This window comes from Nycticebus coucang, chromosome 15 (genome assembly GCF_027406575.1).
Source record: "Nycticebus coucang isolate mNycCou1 chromosome 15, mNycCou1.pri, whole genome shotgun sequence".
Classification (NCBI taxonomy): Eukaryota; Metazoa; Chordata; class Mammalia; order Primates; family Lorisidae; genus Nycticebus; species Nycticebus coucang.
The window spans coordinates 87,579,038-87,595,363 of NC_069794.1; the positions used below are offsets into that span (position 1 = coordinate 87,579,038).

The following is a 16,326-nucleotide window of genomic DNA, read 5'->3' on the forward strand; positions in this document are numbered from 1 at the left end:
AATAGCTATAAAAACTGACAGAATTTTATATCCATTTATGATGAAAATCTGAAGTAGGACTAGAAGAGAATTTTTTTAAGCTAATGAAAGGTATGGACAAAAACCTATAGCTTACATCATATGTAATAGGAACACATTCTCTCAGGGTTAGAACAAGGCAAGAATGTCTACTTGGGTCTCTCCTCTGTATAAATGAATCTCAAGCAAACAAGGACTCAGAGGGAAAGGTCTCCCTGCCAGATACAAATTGGGAACCTCTGAGAATTTCCTGTTCCATCTTTCTTGAATTTCTAAGACTTGTCCAGTCCTGAAAAAGCCTTCATCTGTGGGAGACTATCCCTTCTTTTCAAGTAAGCAGACATGTCAGTCTCAGAGGCACCCAAGAAAAGGATATATTACCTGGAAAAGTATATATCATACAACATAAAAACATCCTTATGCATTTTTAAGTATATAACAGAAGGTATTTCATCAGGAATATAAAAATTGCTTAGCTAATGTTTGTTAATCTGTTCTAATAATGAAAACAGGGATATTGGAATTGTTATAAAGAAAAAAATATTCCCAAATGCAAATATTCAAATCTGTCAGCCAGAACTACCACATCCTTAACATTAGCAAATAGCATATTACCCTGTGCGGCTTAAATAAAACAACCCCCACAAACATATGTAAAGCAGCTGATGGGGAGGAGGAGGAAGACAGGCAATAATCTAGAAGCAACCCTTCTCAAGTTCACGGGTATAAGTACAAGAGTTGAGAAGAGGGAAAGGCAAAAAACCTAATTAGAGATGGCTTGTTTACCTTCTGGTGTCTCCCAAACAAGGAAAGAGAAGGTCCTTGTCACAGCTTTCCTTTTGGAAAACAAAGATTTCTACAGTCCTTCAAGTAATACCACAGGGGCGAACACCCCTCAATATCTTTTTAGTCTACTAGACAAGTGGTTCGTAGATTTTAATTTTCACCAGCCATTAAAACTTAAAAAATGAAACTAATGCATAACCTTGGTGGACTAGTAAAGGATTCCCAGCATTAGATCTGGACATGAGAAAAAACGAAATGGTAAGAATGGAAGTCTCCTAATATCATTCCACTGTAACCCATTTACTACTATTACCATGATTTTAATAACAAATACATCATGAAGGTTTATAACCTTAGGCTATAAACTGCAGCTTTACACATTGCACTACTGCTTGTCTCACAGTGCTCCAAACAGTGAAATCCACAGCACAGCACTGGTACAGTGGGCCAAGGCAGTGATCAGGTGCACCAAGCCCTTTTGGGCCCAACTGGCCTATCCACTGTCCCACCTCATCAAACCCCAAAGCCCACCACCTTCTCACTAACCCTCTGCAGACAATAAAGGCCACTCGGCACAAATGTGCTCAACTCTACCCCTTGTCTGGCCCCATCAAAAGCTGCTTCTGTCTTCACGTGGACTCTTGACTCCTGCTCTCCCTTTTCAGAGGAAGAGGTGTTTTTCACCTGGTTCTGGATCCTACTTCCACCACCAGCAGCCCCCTCACCAGCTGTGGGGGATCAAAATTCTTTGACATTCTTCCCACTGAGAGGTGGGGTCTAAGTCCCCTCCCCCTTGGGTCTGGGCAGGTTCTATGACTGCTCTAATGGCATATGGCAGAAGTAGCAGGGGACTCCTCAAGGGACCAACAGCTTCCATGTCCAGTCCCTTGGCACCTTCCTCGAGGAGCCCTGAGTGACCAACGCTAAAATTACCCTCCTGGAAAAGTGTGACAGTCGGAGCTCAGGCTTCCAACCATCCCTGCAAAGGCTGCAGATGTATGATGTCTCAGACCCTCCCACTGAAGACTGCTGAGTGACCTTCATTAACGTCATGTAGCAGAGAACTATCTGGCTGAACCCTGCTTAGACTGTCAACCATAAAATCATGAAATACAACAACATGGTGGTTGTTTCAAGTTGATGACATTTTCTGCTAATTTTGTAGGGAGCCACAGACAACTAGACACTTCTCTCTCCGAGTTGTTTGCTTTTGTAACATAAACATTAATGTGCCCAAGCCTGGCCCAGTCTTATTGAAATTTTCCCCTTTATCCTAAGTCCCCTTTGAAAGACCTCACACCTTCATCTTTCCCTCCTCCTTGTGCCCACGTTCTCACCTTTCACTTCCCATCTTTCTGCTATGTGCTTCTCTAACTGTACCAATAACATGACTTTGCCCAGACCAGGGACATTTAGGTGGGCTAGATACAAAGGGGCAACGACGAGTTCTTACCTCCTGAGTTTCTGCACCATGGGCCGCTCCTGAACACCTGCTCCCTCAGGAGCCGCCGTGCCCTGGTCTCCTCTCCGCTGCTCCCTCTGAGTGTTCTTCTCTCCCTGGTAACTCTTTCCCCCACCCCTTCTCCGCTGCCTGTATCTTCAATATTGAGATTCTCCTAAGCTCCTCTTCTCAACTCTTCCTTCCACGCTTCCCACAGTCACTTTATGCCCACCCTACATCCACTGCTTCAAAGAGATGCTGTGCTCTAACACCTCTAAGTCTGTCCTTCCTAGCCTAGACTTTGTAAGGAGACCATCTAATCACGGGCCAACTCTGCACCCCATTTAAACCTGGAGGTGTTCAAACTCAACAAGGATAAAAACAGACGCATATTCAGGCTGCCATTCTTTCGCACTTCCTTCTACATCTAGGCCCAGCCCCCTCTCCTAGCACCATAGCTCAGGATCCAGTCATTCCTTATCACAGACTCCTCAGGCCTCACAATCAGTCCCCTCTCTTACATCTGCTGGAGTGCTCGTTCTTAAGGTTAACATCTCATTAGGTCACTCCTTTGCTAAAATCCTTCAGGTTCTCCAACAGCCTGCCATTTGAATCCCACAGCCTTCGCTGACCAGTGTCTGCAATTCTGTCTTCCCACCCGTGTCCTGACAACCAACTGTATGGAAGTTTCCCTGTACTCGCTGATGCTGCTCACCTCTGTACCTATTACTCCCGCCACATAAAATGTTCTTTCTTGATTTATAAACCAAATTAACAGCAGCTTCGTGTTGAAAGCTCAATTCCGCTATTGCCTTCTCAAAAGAGCCTGCCCTGCCTGCTGACCCTTAGATGCCACTCCCAGTGTCCCTACTTTGTGCTCTCATCATGACATATATCTCAACATAATTGTCTATTTTATAGCTTATTTAAAAGTCTGCTTAAGCACTGACTGAGAACACCTTTGAAGGCAGGGATTTATTTTTTTATCTCAATTCTCTGATTATACTTTGGTACCAGTCAGACTCAGAGATGCTTGTTGGCTGACTGATGACTGAACGGATGAGCACCATCTACTTGGCTGTCAGATTTACTAGTTTCATTTAGGTTTTTATAAATATTACAAAAAAATTATAAAATCTATGGAAGTAATTTCTCCATACAAAGGAATAAATTTTTAAAAGGGCTGTATTAAAATTCACCTTCTCAGTTTTTCTTTGCTTGAATGAAGAAGAGAAATCTTTTTGCTTTTCTCAAACTCAGACAATGGGGGCTTTAATTCAAGCTCACTGTCATTTCTCAGAGATTCAGAGCTAGAACAAGAGAAAAATCACGCTACATTAAAGAGGAAAATTGTCAGGCAATATTAAACAGTAAGTACCAATGCACTACTCACAGAATGCTTTTCTAAGTCTCTTGCTTCATGTAAAGAGGTAATAAATATCAGCACACTTTACCTTACACGTTTAGTGCAGACGTTTGTTTCAAAATTTCAAAGAATATACAGTAGAAACTCTGTAAGCTGACCGCACAAGGGAGGGACTGTAACAAAATCGTCCACAGAAGGACCTAGGCCTACTGTATGTACACGTGCATGCGATGCTTGGCTGGTCTGTGAAGATGGGGTCAGCTGAAGGAGGGGCTCAGTGTGGGGAGCTGGTCAACTCTGGAGGTTCTACTGCACGATCAACAACCACAAATTCAATGACTGACCAAAATTCTAAAATATGCTGTTAAGTAGTAACAGATACAAGCAGAATGAAAACATTCTGACCCCATTTGTTACGTCTATACCAAATTATATGACTGCATCTACCTGTCAGAAGGAGAGGTACGTTACAGGAAAAAAGCATAAAGGGTTAGAGGGCCAAGGTACACCCCATTCCAACTTGATCATCAAAGGGGAGGTTCTGTCCATTTCAGAATTTGTCATTTAAAGGACATTTTCTGGCTCTACTATTGTTTTAGAACTTCTTCAGGCATTTTGATTGATTTTTTTAAAAAAAATATTAAATCTAAGGAACTTGCAAACTAATTCTATTCCTTTTATTCTAAGGGATATAACTTGATTTGAAAATTTACTTTTCATTATAGTGGTAGGATTCTAAGGAAAGACAAAAATTCCAGATGAATAAAAATCAAAAAGCAGTTGCAAGTAATATAAGAAAATCATGAACTCTTCCAAAACCCTTCCTAACCCAAATAAGGTTTAATATAGCAAGTCTCTTAAGGTTAAAATAAGATCAAGAAAACTGTTGCTGTGTCTGCACTACCTAAGTGAGCTCATCTTTGGTTTAACCACACTTGCTAGTTGCCAAGTCCCTTCCTTGTTCAAAATAGTAGATGGCTGCATTCTACAAATTCCAGAAGTGACTGACTCAAAATTCTGACCATCCACAGTACTCATGTCTTCAGTACTCTTCGTGGCCCTGCGCTCTATTTAAAGCTTCCTTGAAAATCAGCTTAAAGTGAAGGGAAGAAATTCATGAGACTTGAGTCTTTATGAGCATATACCACTAGCAGTGGGGATGGGGGGGCGTGATCCCCCCTCCTGCTGCCTGTTGAACGCAGGTGTGACGGCCAGTTCCGGTATCTATGAGACAGGCGGGCACAGACAGATATACTAAAGCTTGCCTTGTTTATCACCAAGGTATTCTAAAAGCTACATGAGCTATGTAAAAAAAAAAAAAAAAAAAAACTCTAGGTCCTTTTTTAAGAGTGATTTTCAATAACTGGAGAGATAGCTTCATGAATTAAAAAAGACATAGGGAAGAAGCTGGATGATCGGTGTGGAACAGATGCTGCTGTTCTTGTCTGTTTAAATATCAGGGTTCTATATAAAATTTTTACTTGAAGAAAGGAATCCATTGTTTGAACAAAGTTGGACTACCAAACTGCTATTATTTAACTATGATTAGTGATAACCCAGACTCTAACACTGATTAAATTCCCTAGGGATGGGGAACTGAACTCCCACACGATTCGACTTGCTTCCCTGTGGTCAACTGTAACTGTTTCTGAAGTGCTTCCTTACTTTGGGGTGAATACTTCTGTGATGTCTACCTGTGGTGCCAGCTCAGAATTCTAAAGTATAGAAAATGCTGAATCTCTCTTCTGTAATATAGTTTCTTCTTTTTTTCACATTGCTCCCAGTACTTGAGCTACTGTTCCACAATTTAGAGACAGGGTCTCACTTTGTCGCCCAGGGTCTCACTTTGTTGCGATCACAGCTCACCTGTAACCTCAAACTCCTGGGTTCAGGAGATCTTCCTGCCTCAATCTTCTAAGCAGCTGGGACTACAGGTGTATGCCACCACACCTGGCTAATTTTGTCTTGAACTCCTGTACTGAATCATCCTCCCACCTCAGCCTCCCAAAATGCTGGGATTGTAAGTGTGAACCGCCATACCCAGCCCAGAAGTGTTTTTAATGAAATGCCTATACTAAATGTTACCATTATGAAAAGGTACACACAAACAAACTAACCAGGCAAATAGATCAGAAGAAAAATATTCCAGGGGTTCACTGCAAGACCTCTGTAGGAGCGATCCAGGTTCTTCAAGGCTTACAGTATTTTCCTTTTTAACTGAAACTTTTAAAAGGGACGGCATGTTAATTCAATCAAATATATAACTCCAAGCAGTTGTCATTCTTTACTGGATAGATTTTACAAAGCAGTATTTTTAAAATAGAAAGCAATTTTTAGACTGCAGTCTGTGAAATATAAAACCACCCAGGTTAGAAAGCAAAAACTAAAATACTAGGTATACTGTTCACCCCAAGATACCCTCTTCCTATCAGATTCTAGTAGGTTAGCGACAGGTACGCTGAAGACACATTCAACTGTGCTTATTTATCAAGTTCCTATTTATAGGTAAATATCAAGAGACAGAAAGTATGCATGAGTCTTCAATAGCAGTGCAGCTGCATTGTCGAAATACGGCATCTAATTTTATTTATTTATTATTTTGCAGCTGTTCATCCTCTGAGCAAAGATGGGACAACTGGACTGGAAGCAGATGTGGTCATGACCAACAGAAGGGTGTGGACAGGTGAGGAGCAGCTGCTCTATTTCCACAAAGAACCAAATAAGAAGAGGTTGCAAAAAGACCTTGGTCACCATGGTTAGCCTTTTCCGGGAAGAACGTTAAGCCTGCAGGGGCTGGGAGCCTTGGGAATGTTGGCAAACAAGCTCATGCATCTGAATGTTAAAGAACATTAAAAAAAAAAAAGGACAGGTGCACTGAATCCTGTATCATCAGGAATATGAGCTCATATAGGATAGTTCTGGAAGTATTTGTTAGGCCCATTTTAAGAAAAATATAACCTTAATTATTAAAAAACTTTTCCAGCTTGATTGGGGTGTAACTGATGATTCAAAATTATGTCTATTTAAGGGTGCAACTTGAGTTGACATAGATATATATTGTGAAATAATCACCACAATCAAGTTAATTAACGTATCTATCATCTCGCATAGTTAATAGTTTTGTTTTTGTTTTCTTTTTGAGAAAGAATTCTTACATCTACACTCTTAGCAAATTTCAAGTACACAAGATGGCATTAATTTTAGTCACACTGTTGATTAGAATTTATTTATTTTATACACATGAAACTGTACCCTGTGACCGACATGTCTCCATTTAAGATCATCTAGATTTTAAAATATTTCCTATAACTATCATTCCTGGCCTAGAAAGACCAAAAGTAGTCACGGGCCAATAATGATTATTTCAAAAATTAAAGCTAATTTAATTAAGTATGTAGATGCTGGTGATATGCATAATATAATAAACAGTTTAGAAATGTGATTTCTAATTGAAGCATTGACACTAATTCTCTGACTAAAAATCTAAAACAGAAAGTACAACCACTTTGTTAAAGTAAAGTAAGATAATTTATATGCAAGTGTTTTGTAAAGCTGAAATGAATATACAGTCTAAGCTTAGTGCCCTTGGCTTTTAGATAATCAGACAATGACACAGCACGATTAATCCCATTTTAATGACTAAGAAATTATAGTAGCCAGGCTACCACTTCCAAAAAAATAGTAACACAACCTTGCTACCAAAGAAAATAAATATATAATCCTGTGGTTATGACGCTATCTGCCCTTCTGCAACACATTCTAAACTTCTGAAGATGTCAGTTTTTTTATTCACAGGTGAAGAACATGTATTTCTCTATTTTATTTAAACTAGTTTTCTTCAGACCATGATTAACAAAGATTTGTTCTTCATAGTACACAGTGAACAGTTAACCCTTAGCAGATAAAAGGCATAAATGGAAAACCAGTTTGAAAATGTACAAAATTTTCACAGAATTTTAATTAGAATTTTCAAATATTCAGAAATTTAGTGTTTACTCACCGGTATTTGAAAAATATGTTTTCCAGTATTTTGCCACAATATTCATTTTTTCCACTGTCATGGGTTCAGTCAAAATAATGTCAGCTCCATGCCCTGAAATACAACCTGAGAGTCTCTGCATTAAATATTGACCATGATTTCTAGTTGGAGAAAAAACAAATATTATATCCAGCAGGCACATACCTTTAAAATTTTCAGGGATTATAAAAACAAACAGCAAATGTATGTTTTTCTTCTTGCCAAATCTAAGAAGGAAAAAAAAAATGTTAAGATGAAGCAAAGTCATCATTCAAAAAACTGGAATTCAAGAATTTAGCTAATAAGGCATTGAATTACAATGGCTTTATTTTTTTTAGAATTTCAAATATTATTAATATGAAAATTTACTAAATTCAGCTCTTCAAAAAAGATGTACCAGCTTTTCTTAAAGAAAAAAAAGTCTAAATTTTACCTAAATTTTTCATCTGATTTTTCAGTTTACAAGAAATTTAGGAGAAAAAGGAACATTTTAAAGAACACTAGGAAAGAAATCAGCAAGATCTAGAATGTGGGAAATTCTGTAAGACAAATGACTCCTTTGGAAAATAAAAAAAAAAAAGGCTCAACGCCTGTAGCTCAAGCAGCGAAGGCGCCAGCCACATACACCAGACCTGGAGGGTTCAAATCCAGCCTGGGCCTGCCAAACGACAGTGACAACTACAACCAAAAAAATAGCCAGGCGCTGCGGCAGGCACCTGTTGTCCCAGCTACTTGGGAGGCTGAGGCAAGAGAATCGCTTAAGCCCAGGAGTTGGAGGTTACTGTGAGCTGTGACACCACGACACTCTACCCAGGGTGACAGCTTGAGGCTCTGTCTCAAAAAAAAAAAAAATATATATATATATATACACACACGCACGCACACACACACACACACACACACAGAAGGATTTTATCTAACAAATACAATCAGTGTAACTTAACTCTTTGTATCCTCAATGAATCTAAAAAGCAAAAAAAAAAAAAAAAAGAGAAAGTTGAATCCTGATTTGCATAAACTGAGTTAAAAGCAAAAAACCACACTGAATACTGATTGGACATTTAATGATACACGTATTAAGGCCTTACTACACATTATTAATTTTCAGGTATACTACTGGTACTGTAGCTTCTTTTAAAGGGTCTTTCTCTTGGATGGGCAACTGCTACAGTCTGCATGGACGAACTGCAGTGGTGCTTCAGATTTGCTTTGTGACAACATGATAGGGCCTGGGGGACAGAGATGAAACAGGGCCAGAAGCTATTCACTGTTGAAATTGCATTATGGGTACATGAAAGTTCATCAGACTCTCTTTACAGCTTTATATGCTTAAATTTTTTTAAAGTAAAACTTTTATTTAAAAAACAATTGTGCCATGATAGTTAATTGAATTCAGGAGTACAGTAAGTCAAAATTTCTAATAATTTGATGGCTATTAAGCCTTGGCATTAGCCAAAATAAAATGATTTCCCAAGGAGAATATGACCTGGAACCAGACTTCAAAGAGAAAGGTTAAAACTACCTAGAAACACAAACTATTCTTAAATACTTAGGACATTATCTATTAGTATGCAGTTCTATACGGTTATTATATATTCACTAAAGCAAGAACTAGAAGAAGCCCCCGCTGTATAACGTTGTCAGCTTATCTTATATATCCATTTGAAAGTAAGGATCTATTATTCTATATTCCAAATTACATTATATGTAATTTATATATCTGAGTCAGATATACAGAAAGCCTATTGTGTGCCAGACTATGTGTTAGTCTCTGTGCTGCCTCTGGGTAGGAAGGCATCATGGTGACCAGATAGACAAGGTTCCTGGGGGAGAAAGACATTAAATAAACCACTATGAATAATCACACGGCTGAACACGTGTCCAGTGCTGGGAGGAAAGCCACCCACAAGGGCCAGTGGGAACACATGCCTCCTTGCAAGGCTTCCAGGCAGGGAGTTAGTCCCCTGAAGGGCTGCAGGAGGGAGAGGGCAGAAAACAGACAAGTAGTGAGGAATGTTCTGGGCCAAAGGAATAGCACATGCTCTAGCCCTGAGGCACCAGAGAACAAGCTGGGTCTGAGAAAGTGCCAGAAGCCAAGGTGGCACAGAGCATCTGAGAAGGAAGCAGGAGAGGAGACCTGAGAGTTAAGGAGGCCTTGTAGAGCAAAGGACAGATTTGGAATCGAATTAAAATGGATGACAGGAAGCTATTTTAAGCTTGGGAGGAACATGATTCTCTCTGCATTTTAGAAAGACCACTCTGCCTTTGGGTTGAAGAGACCACATTGCGGTTATTCAGGTGAGAAGTGTTGGTAGAGAAAGCAGCATACCAGAGAATCTTCTGTAAAAATAAAGAATTCAGAATATTCACTAAATCAACTACTTCAGATCAGCAGGAATATTACTAAAATGTGACATTCACCAAACTGAGGTCTAGTGTTGCAGTGATGGACGACGCGAGGGAACAGCAGCCTTGCAGCGAATGCAAGCTTGCTCCTGCAATTGATATAATAGCAAGCAGCAGACGACAGCTCAGAGCGGCATGCAGTGTTGAGCTTTATTCTCGACCACCTTATAAAGTCAAGCAGTCACATACACACTATAATCTATAATCTAAGAATTTTCCTTCTAAACAATTCTTAACTAATTTTAACTCTACTTGGGGATATCAAATCTAAAAATCAACAATGTCTATTCTATACATCAACAATAAACATTCCATTATGTTTTATCTATGGACATGCTTCAGTTATCTGTTACACAATCCTATCAGTCAGAAAGTTTTGGGGGTGATTACACTTAAGATTTTCATGTGCCCACTGAGATCTACGAGACAAGCTTTATGATTCTGTTTATCTACAGTACTTGAAGCCACATAGCTGTTTAAGACAATGTGTTCCCACATAGTCAACCTCTGGGTTGTCTCTCAGTCAGCAGGCTCTGAACCTGTGACTTTGCTGGGCTTAACGACTGCATAAGAGACACTGCGAATGGAATTTTACCTCCTACTTCGCAGGCCCTGTATATGCTGGCCAAGGTAGCTAGAGCTTCAGCTCCCTGTGATGGCAGAAATCATGTCAACCTGTCTTTCCCTGCCTCAATGGCACATATGTGGGAATTTATCCCACAGGCTAGTTAGGCTTGGTTCTATTCTGTGAATTCTGAGTTTGGACTGCAAAAGAAAAGGAAGAATAAATGGTTTCTGTGAGGTAATGTGGAGCTCCAGCAGAAATATTATCATCAGAATAGACATACATGGGAGCCAGGGACAAATAAGACAGGCTTGTTAGTATACTGGTGTGGTGGTGGTAGGGAGGGGTGACATGCGGGAATGGGAAGGATTGGAATGATGTCTGCCATGATACAACCATTTCTCATACACACACACAGGGAGAAAGAGAGAAAGAGAAAGAGACTGATTCTCTTTTGCCCAGGCAGGAGGAGAGTGGTGTGTGTGATCATTCACGGCTCACTGCAGCCCTGAGCTCCTCAGCTCCAGTGATCCTCCTGCCTCAGCTTTCCAAGTAGCGACCACGCCAAGCTAAGTTTTTGTTATTTTTTGTAGAGATGGGGTCTTATTGTGTTGCTCAGGCTAGTCTTAAACTCCTGGCCTCAAGTGATCCTCTGGCCAAGGCCTCCCAAAGTGCTAGGATTATAGATGTGAGCTGTAGCACTCAACCATTTCTTACACACACACACACGATTCACTATGAAAGTTTTGAGACAGACTATGTTTCAGTCCATTATTTTACTTCCAAGAAACACAGCATCCTTTCTCATTCACCTGTGCAAGCTTCAACCTGCTTAGCCTATCAATGCTGCTGGAAAGGCTTCATCAGTTTCCATGCAGATTTTGCACTTCTTTATTTTTGTGTATGTCAAAACTTCTATAATAACCTCACACGGTTATATGTGTATATGTACGTCTGTACATATATATGTGTGTGCATGTATAATTTTTTTTTTTAAGGTAAGAGTCTCACTTTGTCACCTGGGCTAGCACGTAGTGGGTGCCATCATAGCTCACTGTGACCTCAAACTCCAGGCCTCAACCCAGCCTTCTGCCTCAGCCTCCTGAGTAGCTGGTCCTACAGGGATGCACCACCATGTCTGGCTAATTTTTCTATTTTAGTAGAGATGGGACCTTGCTGTTGTTTGGGCTGGTCTCAAACTTCTGAGTTCAAGGGCTCCTCCCTTTCTTGGCCTCCCAGAGTGTTAGGATTATAGGCAGGATGAGCCACTGCATCTGGCCTATATATATTTTTTAAGTGATGAGAAAGTGTGGAGTATGACTGAGGGATTGATCCCTGTGAATCGAATAGTGACTAATTCTCACATAAATTAGATTATTTAAACGTTAATTTTTAATTCAACTTGTTAATATGTTGTTTAGGATATTGCATCCTCATTTATAAGTGACATTTTGTAATTTCCCCTTTATGATAATATATTTTCTCAATTTTAATATCAGGTATACCCAGATCAAGTAGAATAATTTTGAAGCATTTCTTCTTTTTCTATTGTCTATAAGACTTGGCATGATCTGTTTTTTGAAATTATCTGTTACTGTTATTTATAAATATTAGCTTTCTATTTTTGAGACTTAAAAAGAAATAAGAAGTTAACTGATGACTCCATACTAAACCTCAGAGTCAAAGCATTCTATAATAGACATACTCTAATTTGACAACGTGAATGTTACTTTCTTTGCATTGTTTTTATTATTATTGCTTAATATTTTGATGTAGCAATTGTCTGAATCCTTTTCTGAATGTATTTATGTTCGTTGTTTCTTTACGAGGTTTTTGTTTCTAGTCCTTATTTTAAACATTGTTGTTATTAAAATTTAAGCCTTTTTAATATTGTGAAGGCAAAAAAATGGAAACCTAATAAACAGATGTATATGTAAAAAAAAAAAAAAAAGAGAAAGTGTGGAGTATAATGGCAGTCTGGAAAACAAGAGAAGCAAATATAGGTGCAAGGGGAAAATGGACTGAACAGTAGAACCACTGAAAGAAAATCACTGGGAAGTTTAATTTAACCGTCAAAATAAAAAATACTTTAATAACTTAAAGTACCCTAGAATTAAAGGAGTAAAGAAAGGTTCTTAACTTTTAGAAATTATGTCCATTAAAAAAAAATACACAAATTTATTTTTCAGACACTAAACTCTGTTAGATTTGGATATATTGATTTATATACCCTCATGACTTTCAAATTTCCAGCTTTACAGCAGACAGAGTTGGAATTCTTGGACTTTCGTCATCAGCACAGAATCAATTACCATCCAGTGCATGCCCTGCTGCACAGGGACTTCAGAGATTGATAGCTGCAGAATCCAGCACTCTGGTCTTAAAACTCTGCTGCTCATTCACATTCTCAAACCAATATGCTAAGAATGTGTAGTTTTCCAAGATCAACAAGAAAACATTATCTTTCTAATAAATGGATGTTCCTTGAAACAAAAATACAAAACCAAAAGTCTCTTTTACCCACCCCAGCTGATGATACTACGTTATCTTTCAAAATGCTGAGATCAAATCACAACTTCTCAGACCCGCTCAACTGCAGTCTCCTGTTTTCAATTTTTGCTGTTCATTTTCTCTTCATTTTTCATAGGTGATACTATTTAAATGTGTGGTCCCCACCCCAGGCAGCAGACTGCCAGGACCCATGGCCTGTTGGGAGTCCAGGAGGCGGTGAGCCTCGGCAGGGCCAGGAAGCTGCATCGGTATTTGCAGCCGCTCGCATCCATCTCCTGGCACATCATGGGCAGCACTAGGCTCTCACAGGAGCACAAACCCTCCGTAAACTGAGCACGTGAGGGGGTTAGGTGGCACACGCCTCATGAGAATCTAAATCCACCACCCTCCCAACCCAGTCCATGGAAAAACTGTCTCCCATGAAACCAGTCCCTGGTGCCAAAAAGGCCGGAGACCACGGGTTTAAACATGATAATGCTTCCTGAGTCTGCCCTCATGTCTGAGACTGGACACTGACACTCTATGGCCTGTCTCTGTGTCTGCCTCCCTCCACTGCCTCTGGACTGGTGCCAGCCTCAGCTCAGGCTGCAGGGGTACCTACCTCTGCCGTGTGTCTGTCCCTGGGTCTGGTCTCTAGTAGCTTAAAAAAAAAGGGGGGGGGAGCTCAGTTGTACACTCTGACATCCTGCTGACCAAAGGACCTCAGAAAAGCCCACCCTCAGAAAGTTATCACGTAAGATGGGCAAAGGGGCCTGATGAGTCCCCGTGAAGCCAGGAGAGACTTCTAACCCTCCTTCCCGTAGAGCCATAAGGAATCCAAGGAATGTCATCTTGGGTCATGGCCTCTTGAGTACAGTTATCCATTATCCTGTTCCTGGGCTAAGGACAGCCAAACGAACCTGGCATGGCTTATTTGGGACTTGTAATAAATAATGTTCTTTGTTAATTAATTAATCAAAACAACCCCTTTCAGTAAGAAAGCTGAGATTTTGACTGTAAATATAAAAGTGCTGAGTTCGCTTGTTATCTGATGGTTTATCTGGGACAACAGTGAAGGCTGGTGTGCCCTGCTCCCACTCTGCTGCTTGACCATATGCCATGCTAAGATTACAAAGCTCTAGCGCCTTCCTCAGCCCCTATTCACATGCATCACCAATTTATGGAATAAAGTTTGAGTTGTTTTGTTATTCATGTGTTTATTGTCAAATATTCAGAGGACTGAGTCAAGTAAACTAGAAAGATTTACCAAGTCACATTATCAAGTCAAGAATGGTTTTGGAGACATAAAAGGCCACCTTGTTATTAGTAGGTTCTGTGGCTTACAAGATTACGTTTTCTCAGTGAAGCAATAAGTTAACTGATCAAACGACTGAGACTACATGGGGGAAAATAAAGTCAGATCTGAACTTGATTTGTAGGCTGAGCAGATGGAACCGTATCTTGCATTCCCTTCCTGTTGCTCAACTGCTTTGAGCTCATGAGAATCATGAAATTTTAAAAACTGCAGAGCCATTTCATGGAAGGGAAAATCACAACCACCACCCCCCCCCATACACTGTTGATCAGTGGGAAACACGTTTCAGTGCTCTCTACCTGCCTTTGGAAGATCAAGTGTCAGCACGTGTTTGAATGACAAGCATCTGCCCTGTGAATGTGCCTCAAATTTGAGAGCTGATGTAAGCCTAGAGTGACATCCCCTGGAATTCTAGAGCTAACCAAATGAACCGTAAGATGATCTTAAAATATTTTGCCACTGGTTTGAGTTCATCTGCTCAATAAAAACATATTTTTTCGATACATTCATGAAATGAAAACAAATTAGGAGGAACTATCAGGAATGATACTGTATAATGGACACACGCCATAATTCCTGAAGACGTCAGTCTGTAAAGTACCAATGTGCTACAAATGATTGAAGATGATCAATGGTTAGCACCGAGCTTAAAACATAGTTCTGTAAGACTACATTAAGAATCTTTAAGGAGGGGCGGTGCCTGTGGCTCAGTGAGTAGGGCACTGGCCCCACATACCAGAGGTGGCGGGTTCAAACCCGGCCCTGGCCAAACCGCAACAAAAAATAGCCAGGCATTGTGGCAGGCAGCCCTGCTTCCAGCTACTCAAGAAGGTGAAGAGAATCGCCTAAGCCCAGGAGTTGGAGGTTGCTGTGAGCTGTGATGCCAAAATAAAATAAAATAAAACCTTAAAAAAAAAAAAAAGAATCTTTAAGGAGATTGCTTTCATTTTATTCTAAAATAAATCTAATATTGTAGCTAACAGGCTAAACTTCATTATTATTTTCAATAAAAATTCTTATGCTATACAGATGCATATTTGTGATCAGGTGCTTCAATACTGAGAATAAATACAGACAATTTTATTCTACTGCAAATTCCTCATTCACTGGCAGTGAACACAAAGTACCCAGGTAGACAAGAGTAGGGTAAGTAGCTTTAAATTTCCTACTCAGATTTTGAGATCTTGCAAAACCATGAGAAAAATCTAAAATACAGCAAACTAACAGGTAAATCAGATTCTGCGTTTTGGTTTAGTCATTAAATGTTAGCCAAAGCTCAGAAGAGATAGTGCTTTAAGAAAGATGCAAGTTCCTTATAAAAATGGTAGAATGTGTACAGGACTCATTACCTTAAGAAAAACCACAGCTGAAAGTTATAAACATCCTGCATACGGGTTTAAATAACCCATTAATGATAAACTTGTAAGAGTGCTGAGGGCAGGAAAGGGAATTTCAGAAACATTCCTAGCCTCTGAAAGCAGCACGAAAGCAAAGTTTACACACACACAAAACCTTTGTCCCTTTTTCAGAGAGGAACACAAAAGCTAAAACTCATTGTCTGCCCCAGAATGGCATTTCTCCCACTCATTCATAACACCACTCACACCTACACCAAAGTAGAAAATATCTGCTATTTCTCAAGACATATGCTGGATACTGGGAATACTGCAATAAAAGATGAACAACAAGAATTATCCTCTATTTCTTCAAAAGAATGCTTTCAAAGAAAAATAATACAGAACTACCATATGCAAATCTGTACACTTAGTACCTTCATATACTTCTTTTCTCTGCTAAGAAATCTTAAGCTCTGCTATTCACAGCAATAAAAGCTGCAGAGGAAAATCTCTCCTTTAACCTCCTAGGTTTCAAGAACTGCAACTGAACATAAAGCTGGCTCTTAAACAGAACTTTATTCTTA

General features: G+C 39.7%; 1 protein-coding gene across 1 annotated transcript in view; it reads right to left on the minus strand.

Moving 5' to 3' along the window:
- SOHLH2 (spermatogenesis and oogenesis specific basic helix-loop-helix 2) overlaps window positions 1-16,326 on the minus strand; it is a 140,328-nt gene that overhangs the window by 18,443 nt on the left and 105,559 nt on the right. The window contains 4 exon segments of the mRNA XM_053563894.1: window positions 3,445-3,555; window positions 5,729-5,834; window positions 7,612-7,716; window positions 7,795-7,856. Of these exon segments, the coding sequence (XP_053419869.1) occupies window positions 3,445-3,555; window positions 5,729-5,834; window positions 7,612-7,716; window positions 7,795-7,856 (384 nt within the window).